The 10,142-nt window shown below is 39.9% G+C and overlaps 1 protein-coding gene across 3 annotated transcripts; it reads right to left on the bottom strand.

The window, feature by feature from the left end:
- Positions 1 to 907: 907 nt before the first annotated feature.
- On the bottom strand, positions 908 to 9,557 carry LOC113028417 (ras-related protein Rab-5C-like). 3 transcript variants are annotated; one of them, XM_026178661.1, is made up of 6 exons: positions 9,385 to 9,557; positions 8,271 to 8,571; positions 7,306 to 7,457; positions 2,602 to 2,724; positions 2,404 to 2,497; positions 908 to 2,231 (listed from the first exon to the last, which is right to left on the bottom strand). In XM_026178661.1, the coding sequence occupies exons 2-6, from the start codon at positions 8,440 to 8,442 to the stop codon at positions 2,104 to 2,106; spliced, it is 669 nt and encodes a 222-aa protein (XP_026034446.1). In that variant the 5' UTR covers positions 8,443 to 8,571; positions 9,385 to 9,557; the 3' UTR covers positions 908 to 2,103. The 3 variants fall into 3 exon arrangements, with proteins under 3 accessions (XP_026034446.1, XP_026034448.1, XP_026034447.1); XM_026178663.1 differs by having other exon boundaries at positions 8,271 to 8,466; XM_026178662.1 differs by having other exon boundaries at positions 9,414 to 9,557.
- Between the last annotated feature and the right edge of the window lie 585 nt (positions 9,558 to 10,142).

The following is a 10,142-nucleotide window of genomic DNA, read 5'->3' as shown; positions in this document are numbered from 1 at the left end:
GTTTCAACCGACCAGAGAATGTTGTTTCTCATGGTCTGAGAGTCCTTCAGCTGCCATTTGGCAAACCCCAGGTGTGCTCTTTCATCTCACTAGTTTACCATACAGGCCTGATTGGTGGAGTGCTTCAGAACTGGTTGTACTTCTGGAAGGTCCTCCTGTCTTCACAGAGCAACACTGGAGCTCTGTTGTTGATCACTTCCCTGATCCCTTCTACCTCAGTCACTCAGATGTAGGAAGAGTCCTGTTTGTTTTAAACTTCTTCGATTTACAGATGATGGAGGCATTTGTGGTCTTTGGAACCTTCAATGCTGCACAGGTTTTTCTGTACCCTTTCCCACTGAATCTGTTCCTTGATACAATCCTGTCTTGGAGGTCTACTGACAATTCCTTGGACTTCATGTCTTGGGTTGTGCTCTGATATCCACTGTTTGCTATGGGAGGTCATATAGACAGGTATAGGCCTTTCCAAACTATGTCAAACCAACTTTCTTTTTAATACATTTGCAAGGATCTCAGTCAAACTTTTTTTTCACTTTGTTATTATGGTATATATTTTGTGTAGGAGTTTTGAGATAAAATAATACATTCTTATTCCAAAAATGGAATAAATGTAACAAAAATTAAGGCAAATGTGGAACAAGTGAAGCGCTGCGAATACTTTTCACTGTAACTCCAGCACAATCGATCCATTTTATTAACCACTTGTGCTATTCAGGTCACACGGCACAAAGTATTGGGAGAAAAAAAACAAAAAACAACAACTTACTGGCCGGTCTGTATTTTGGGGGTGGGGGAGAAGTACACTCCAAAACAACTCAAAACAAAGTGAATCTTGTATGTTATTTATTTCATTTCAGATTTACAAGTTATTTCACATTTCTTTAAAAAAAAAAAAAAAAAAAGGCTAGCAACTCTCCGGTGTTACAGTTAGCAATAAAACAATGCAAGAAAACAACTGCATTTATGGTACAGCCTCTTCAGAAGTGTAGCCTCTCCAATCACGACCACCCTCAGCAAGCAAAGTCTTGAGCTTTTATTATAACAGTCTCACCCAACTCCCTATTAAGAATAACCAAAGCCACCTCTACACCTGGCATTACAATGTGATCTGCAACTAGATAATTTAATGATGGGAAAGTATAAGGAATGCAGGTGTAATTTTATGCACTGTGATTGGTATGTAATCAGACAATCCAGGGCACATTTAGAGGTGCTTGGCTTGCACTCTGATTAGATCTGTTAGTGTAAATGCAGTTAGAGCAGCCTAACAACATTAAGTTAAACAAAATCATCTACCCTTCAAGTTCTGCCTCTTCCTGCTCACATCATTAAACTGAAATGTTAAGCAGAACCTTCAAAGTCTTCTATCTCCTCTTTCCAGAAATAGATAATATTAATTTCTGGACACAAAGATGGCCAACTTGCAAAGATAAAAGATCCATCTTTAACTTGGGAACTAACCAACCAACCTGCATATAGAGACAACGTCAGGACACGGTCAGATGATTTTATACAAGGGCTAACTGCTAACTCCAAAATGTCACCTGTCACTATCAAGATAACTTACACATGCTAATGTCAGGTGCTTATGCTGCATTACGACAAAAAGATTAAATCGCTCTACCATTTGTAATTTAAGGATTAATATTTTTGGGTACTTTTTTTTTCCCCCACTGAATATAGGCAAATGACAGGAGTAGAAAACGTGTGTGCATATATAAATATACATATTCTACACACACACACAAACACACGCGCGCACACACACACTCCAACAATTCCAACAACCTCAGCATCATGCTTCAAAATCATTTATAACAGCATTCGATCATCAGAGAGATGCTAAAGATCAACAGGGAGGCGGACAGACACAGAAGGGAAAGACAGAGAAGAAGTAGTGAGGGATCTTGGGAATTCCCTCTAGCTTATGATTTGCTTTACAAAAGTTCCTTTAATCAAACGGGATGCAGATAATCTCATCTGTAATCTCAGTGTGGAAGTGGCGAGTGGTTCTGCCCTCTCCTGCCTCTCTGGCTTTTTGCTACATGCTGTCCTTAAAATGATGTTCAGGGCTCGTTCACCAAGTTCGTTTTTTCTTGCTTCTTAGTTGCCGCCGCAGCACCGGCTGCTGCTGCTGCCCTGAGGGTTAGTTTGTTCTAGATCTACTCCTGTCCTTGTCCGCCCACCTTGTCCAGCTGTACCCTGGGGCTCGCTCTTCGGTAGCTTCTTCGCTACAGGGACAGGGGAACAGATATTTCAAAATAAAGCTACGAAACACCAAAACAGCACCAAAAGGTGACAATAAAACAATACAGGTTTGTTTTTTTAATCTATCACATATGTTAGGTTAATTTGTGATTCCAAACTGGTCAACTGGAATATGTGACTAAATGCATTACTTACCTATAGCCATGAAAATTTCATTGACATTCATAGCGGTCTTGGCTGAGGTCTCCATAAAAAGCAGACTGTTGTCATCGGCATAGGCTTGTGCCTCCTGAGAACACGATTTAGATATAAAAGTTAATCAACAAATTCAAATGAAACCTCTAAATATCAGATTTTTTGCTTATATTAAGTCCTCTATATGCATCTTTATACCTGAAACTCGACAGCTCTTTTGTTTGCGATGTCCGCTTTGTTGCCAGCCAGAGCGATCACTATGTTGGGACTGGCCTGCCTTTGAAGCTCCTTCACCCAATTTTTCGCACGATCAAAAGTGTCCTGAAAAACCAACAAACTTAATTTGCATTTCCCCAAAGTATTTAGCACTACAGCTATCTTTAATGTTGGTCAAACATGTTTTCTTTTTTTAAATTTCATACTAGCATAGCTGATGTGACCTCAAAAAGCCCACAAGCCCATGAACACACACACACACACGCATATGTTTAAAATTAACTTACACTGAGTCAAAGCACACCCTCTGTCATGTATGTAAAAATAATCTTAAATATTAGGTAAATACAACTGCAGGTGAGAAACAACACACAACATGTTACACCGTGTTATTATTTATTTAACTAAAATGCAGAAGCAGTGTGTAAAAAAATTAAGCACACCTCATCTTCTCTATGATGTTATCAGTCTCTCACATCACTGTGGAGGAATTCTGGCCCAGTCTATATTGCTTTGCATATGCAATGCTTTTTAAGCCCCTACCACAACATTCAATGAGGTTGAGGTCCTGACTTTGACTGGGCCATCGAGGCATCTGAGTTCTTTTCTTTTTCCAGACATCATTATTATAGATCTGCTGTTGTGCTGGGAATCATTGTCCTGTTCCATGACCCAATTTTAGCTATTTTTTTAACTGTCAGAAAGATGGCCTCACATAGGACTCTAGAACAGGGGTCCCCAATCCCAGTCCACGAGGGACGGTGTCCCTGCAGGTTTTAGATCTCACCCTGGGTCAACACACCTGAATCACATGATTAGTTCATTATCAGGTCTCTAGAGAACTTCAAGACATGTTGAGAAGGTAATTTATCCATTTAAATCAGCTGTGGTGGATCAAGGACACACCTAAAACCTGCAGGAACGCCGGCCCTCGTGGACTGGGATTGGGGACCCCTGCTCTAGAATAATTTGGTATACTGATGAGATCATAGTTGAATAAAGAACCGCAAGGTGTCCAGCTCCTGTAGCCGCCAAAAGCCCAAATCACCCCTGTGCTCTCACTTGGTATGAGACGTTTCTGCTGATATGCTGTGTTTGGTTTTCACAAAAGTGGTGCTGTGCATTATGGACAAGCATCTCCACTTTGGTTTTATCTATTCAAAGGACATTGTTCCACACATCTTGTGGTTTGTTCAGTGCATTTGCTGGAAGATTACAAACTGTGTTTAATGTTTTCCACATGTGAATATTAGTTTTACTGAGAATAATAAATGTAATTTGTTTGGAAATGACATTATGACCCTTTAAAATCATCGCTGATGTCTTTCCTCCTTGGCATTGTAAACACACACCCGAATGCTCCAGACCAGAAAATTGAAAAGCACCTGCTTTTACAGACGTGCTCACACTTACTAATGATCAACTAAAGTGCCGCTATTTACACTCTTAATTCCTATGGAAACAGTGAGGATGTACTTAGTTTTTCACACATTGCTTTTTCATTTTGGCTTAGTTTTAGTTAAATGAATGTATCATGTTTTGCTATTTATCTGAGGTTGTATCTAAATCATAGTTACAGGTTAATTGCAAAAAACCAAACAAAAATAAGTGAGGATCTTGAATCCTTCAGTAAAAGCCAAAACACACCTTAACAATTGTAACTGTTTTTTCAGTGATTTTTTAAAAATGATCACTGATTATCAGCATATTTTGCATTCTTCCACTTTTGGGAGCAACAAAACAATGAAACAAATGAATTAAACAAAGCAGTATCTGCAAGCATCATACAGTATGTCACGAAACTGAGTACACCCCTCACATTTTTGCCATTATTACCTAAACCACTGGCAACAAAAATGAGTAAACCCCTAAGTGAAAATGTCCAAACTGTGCCCAAAGTGTCAAGATAGATTTTGTGTGGCACTAACACTGCCTTAACTCTATTGAGCGTGGAGTTCACTAGAGCTTCACAGGTTGCCATGGAAATCCTCTTCCACTCCTTCATAATGACATCATGGAGCAGGTGGATGTTAGAGACCTTGCGCTCCTCCACTTTCCATTAGAGGATGCCCCACAGATGCTCAATAGGGTTTAAGTCTGGAGACATGCTAGGTCTGTCAAGCAGCTTTACCCTCAGTTTTTGGAGGTGTGTTTGGGTTTGTTATCATGTTGGAATCCTGCCCTGTGGGATAGTTTCTGAAGGGAGGGGATCATGCTCTGCTTCAGTATGTCACAGTACATGTTGGCATTCAGGGTTCCCTCAATTATGCGTTCCTCAGTGCCAGCAGCACTGATACAGCCCCAAACAATGACACTCCCACCACCATCCACCATGCTTGACTGTAGGCAAGACAAACTTGTCTTTGTACTCCTCACCTGGTTGCTGCCACACACCCTTGACACAATCTGAACCAAATAACTTAATCTTGGTCTTATCCTTGTCCTTAGTCTGCTTGTCTTCAGCAAACTGTTTGCCGACTTTCTTATGCATTATCTTTAGAAGAAGAAGAAGCTTCCTTCTGTGAGGACATCCATTTGATGCAGTGTGAGGCGTATGGTCTAAGCACTGACAGGCCTTAATGCCTTCAACTTCTCCAGCAATTCTGGCAGCACTCGTACATCTATTTTCAAAAGACCACTGGGTATGACGTTGAGCATGTGCACTCAACTTCTTTGATCAACCATGGCGAGGTTTGTTATGAGTGGAACCTGTCCTGTTAAACTGATGTATGGTCTTGGCCACCGTGCTGCAGCTCAGTTTCAGGGTGTTGGCAATTAGAGCAGGGCGATATGGCCAAAAATATTTATCACGATATATATTTGAAAATTTGCGATAACGATATAATTGATGCGAGACAAAATACAACTCCACAACATTACTAGCGCAAAAAGACAACCTTCCATTTATTTTCACTTAAACAAGAAGCTGGTTTTTATGTACATTAAAGCTTTATAAAAATGTAACAGTGCAAATGCAAATTCCTTGCTGAAAGTTTAACCAAAAGGCATTTCCAGTAGAAATGGGCTGACACATCCTGAGCATAACCATGTATAATATCCACTGAAGTTAAAAAGAGGTGCTTTGCAACATTAAACTGCAGTGTGCAGTACGTATTTTTCGGACCATAAGGTGCACGGGATTATAAGGCACATTAAGCGAAACAAAGCAGTCAGATAAATCAAACTTTATTAAACTCATTCTTCTTGCTTCCTCCACTTCTGTACCATTGATTCATTAATGTTGAATTCTCTGGCAGCTGCTCTATTCCCATGTTGTTGCAGTATATTAATGACTAACCTCGTATTGTGGATGGATTATCTCAGTTGTTCTCCTGACTGAAGTTTGGTCCGTTTACAGCATCCTGCCATGCGATTGCATTTGTCTCTAACCATGAAGAACCTTCACGTTAACTTTTATAAGTGGAAAAGTGTTAGTGTTCGTCCTCCAGCTTCACTGTTTATGTTATGCTAACATAGCTGTGTCGCTAGCGATCACGTAGCACATCATTATATACCAGCTAGCCCAACTTCAGTAACCCTACAAACGTCACTGCTGTTTAGTTTCCTGTCTTCATTTATGTTGGAAGTGATAGCAGAGCTGTACGTTTGATTTTTTTCAGAAATCTCTCAGTCAGAACATGCAATATCATGCTTAGGTAACTAGCGAAACTAGCGAGCTAACTTCCGCTAGCTTCCTGCTAACTTCTAACTCCGTTAAATGTAATAACTTTTGTTTTCATGGATGCCTGGAAGTTAAACTTTATAGTTACACCTCGTAAAGCAGCAATGCTGATCGTTTTATTAAAGATGAAAGAATTTAGACAGTTTTTAACTCTAAGTGATGCTGCAGTGTTGTTTGACCTGAAGATTACGGAGTTTAGGACCCAGATTACTCCCAGATTTAAGAGCATCTTAGTCCGACAAATACGACAATAACGACGGCCCGCTTGCATGTTCTGCAAAAAAATGTGCTTTGTTGTGTATCTGACGGACAAACACCAAACCAGTTCCACATCACGGAAGTTGCACCATTTTTACAAACCAATTCTGGTTCATCTGTTTCACTCAACAATCGGCCATGTGCGTATGAAAACAAAGGCACTGCGCATGCGCGTTTTACTCCCATTCTATCGCGATATTTCATTTTCCTATCGTTGCCTAACATTATACCGGTATTACCGTGAACGGTATAATATGGCCCAGCCCTATTGGCAATATTCTTATAGCCTGAGCCATCTTTATGTAGAGTAACAATTCTTTTTTTCAGATCCCCAGACAGTTCTTTACCATGAGGTGCCTAATAAACTTCCAGTGACCAGTATGAGAGAGTGTGAGAACAATAACACCAAATTCAACAACCTGTTTCCCATTTACACCTGAGACCTTGTGAAACTAATGAGTCACATGACACCAGGGAGGGAAAATGGCTAATTGGGCACAATTTGGACATTTTCACTTAGGGGCGTACTCACTTTTGTTGCCAGCGGTTTAAGCAATAATGGCTGTGTGTTGAGTCATTTAGAGGGGACAGCAAATTTTCACTGTTGTATAAGCTGTACATTGTATCAAAGTGTCATATCTTCAGTGTTGTCCCATGAAAAGATATAACTAAATATTTACAAAAATTGGAGGGGTGTACTCAGTTTTCTGAGATACTGTAACTGTTACCCTGTGGGTGAAACCTACTGTGTTGGTAATGTCATAGACCACAATCGCTGCTTGAGCCCCTCTGTAGTACATTGGAGCCAGGCTGTGGTAGCGCTCCTGACCCGCTGTGTCCCAGATCTCAAACTTCACAGTGGTGTCGTCAAGGCAGACAGTCTGAGTGAGGAAAGCAGCTGCAGAGAGAATGAAAACGTAAACAATAAATAAATGAAACACTCAATCTTCCTAGAAGACTATCCTGTTCACATCTGATCTGAAGATAAGTTAGGAGGCATTGCATCACTTCAGATTAGCTTGGGCACAAATTTATATAATTCTAAATGCCACATCTATAGGTGCATGACCTCTGTGTAGGATAACCCGCCACATCACAAGACTCGTATCATCTCAAACTGGTTTCTTCAACGATCAGTTCACTGTACTTAAATGGTCATCACAGTCACAAATCTGAATTCAACAGGGCACCTTCTGGATGTGGCTGAACAGGGGTTTGCATCATACATATGCAGCTGAGAAATATGCATCACCTGTGTGATACTATCATGTCAATATGGACCAAAATCTCAGAGTAATGTTTTCGGCACTAGTAGAATCTATGCCATGAAGAACTAAGACAGTTCTGAAGGTAAAACGAGGCCCAACTTGGTACTAGCAAGATGCGCCTAACATACTGACCAGTGAATGCATGTTCTTTATGTGAACAGCTTTTATTTTGATGAAACATTTGCCAAATGTCAGCAATGTTATTTAAGGAAAGCTCTTCTACAGATGCTTGTTTTTAAATGACATTTAACATTTGGGAATACTTGAGAGGAATATGAAAGGCACATTTACCCATGTGAGTTATCAAACCTGATACAGCACTAAGATTCCTAAATTTCAAACAATATTCACTTAACATGCAGACAGCAACATAATCTACCTAGAGAGACACCTACAGCTTCCAAACAAAATCAGTTTCCTTCATTTAGAAACGTGTTTCTCACCTCCAATGGTGCTCTCCTGGAATTCGTGGAACTGCCCTTTGACAAAGCGCAGCACTAAGCTCGACTTCCCCACCGCTGACTCCCCCAGCAGGACCAGCTTGAACTGGCAGATTTTATTTGCTGCTGCAGCACCATTAGGCCTGTTTGCTCCTCCACCACCACGTCCAGCCATTGACAGAGACTGTTAGGAAACAAACTAAATACTCGGAGTTTGAGAAGGGTTGGAAGTCCACGCACCGATTGTGAGCGAGGTCAGAAATCACACTCCGGGGCGACAAAAACAGCGGCGATCCAGGCAAGCCTGAAACATTTTTAGAAAAATAAACTGAACCTTTTTTGTGGGTACATTTTAGGAATACATATCTATAAGTGACTGATTTTTACGTTAGCTTGTAGATAACACTTGTTTTTTCATACCTCTGCTAGACTAACGTTTGTTTATCCCCGATTATAGCGTAGAAACAACGCAGTATCCATCATATAAGTTATTATTAATTACGTTATAAAGCCTGTCAGCTCTTCTATCAGACAATACCGAACTGACACAAAAGATTCAGATCAGTCGCTGTCATGTGAAGTTCATAACCATAGATCTACATGCAGTCTGTTCACTTTTTTAACTGCTAAAAGTACAGCTGAGCAGGTCTCCGCCACAGTTATCTGAAATTATTTGTTAGCAGCAGCAAATGTTGTTTGGTTAAAAAAAAAAAAACACTTAAATGATAAAATGGAAAAGGGCACCACATACAGCCTTGAACTCTCAAACACTGATATCGATATCGGCCTGAAAGACCTAGTCTGGCATGTTAGTAACAGCTGACGAGTTAAGCTAAAACAACCTAGAAATGGCTCCATTCTGTTTTTAATGCTGTCTCACAAGCTGAAATGCTTCTGTAGTCAACAGGACACTAACAAACAATTTAAGTGTGCGTATTTGTAGTTATAAGTCCAAAAGCACCGGGTGAACCCGCTAGTCCTTTAACTTTGACCGTCTATACGGACAAAAACACCATCAGTCAGACAGTTAGCTCGGAAGCTAAAGCTCGTCTGTATTAACGACGATCAAATCAGTTCATAATGCTAATCAGCTAACAGGAAGTTTTGGGTTTCTTACCGAAAACGAAAAAACAAGATTCGCTGTACCGTGTGTAGAGTGACTTATAACGATGTTATTTCTCGTTAACAGCGTTTTCTCCCGTTCCACTAAAAGACTTCCAGCTTCTGTGGAATATATGCTTCCGCCTTCAGTAACAAAAATACTTCCTGGATTCGCTTGTCATGTGATGTGATGTCACAGCCAATCAAATACGGAGATTGCAGAACGTCAGCAGGAGCTAGCTCAGTCCTGTACTATTTTTAAAATGATCAATGACAGAAACACTTGCAATGACTTTTAGAGGAAGATTATTTCGCAGTGCTTGGGTAATTTGCAACAAAGGTTTAAATTCAAAAACTCATACTCCAAAAAAAAAAAAGAAAAAAGACTTGATCCAACTTTTCATGACATAATTGACATTATTTATTATTATTATTATTATTATTATATCCTTCTGGATGTTTAGTAAGCTAGAAATACAATTAGATGTTATGCGATTTAAAAGACACATTTGTGTAGCCAAGGGATTCATTAATTCTATTTATATTTTCAGAGATACTTACACAATTAACGAAGTATTTTCTTCTTTCCTAATAACTGGTTGTGCCACCCTTGGCAGCACAAATTGCAGTCAAGCTTTTGCAATAACTGGTAATGATTCTTTCACAACTCCGTAGAGAAATTTTGGCCAACTCTGCTTTGCAGAATTGTTTTAATTCAGCTACGCTGGCGGTTTCTTGAGCATGAATGGCCTTTAAAGTCATGCCAAATCATTT

The sequence above is a fragment of the Astatotilapia calliptera genome, chromosome 8, assembly GCF_900246225.1.
Source record: "Astatotilapia calliptera chromosome 8, fAstCal1.2, whole genome shotgun sequence".
NCBI classification, from domain to species: domain Eukaryota; kingdom Metazoa; phylum Chordata; class Actinopteri; order Cichliformes; family Cichlidae; genus Astatotilapia; species Astatotilapia calliptera.
Note: the sequence above shows the minus strand (reverse complement) of the source record. Positions and strands in the feature narration are given on the sequence as shown.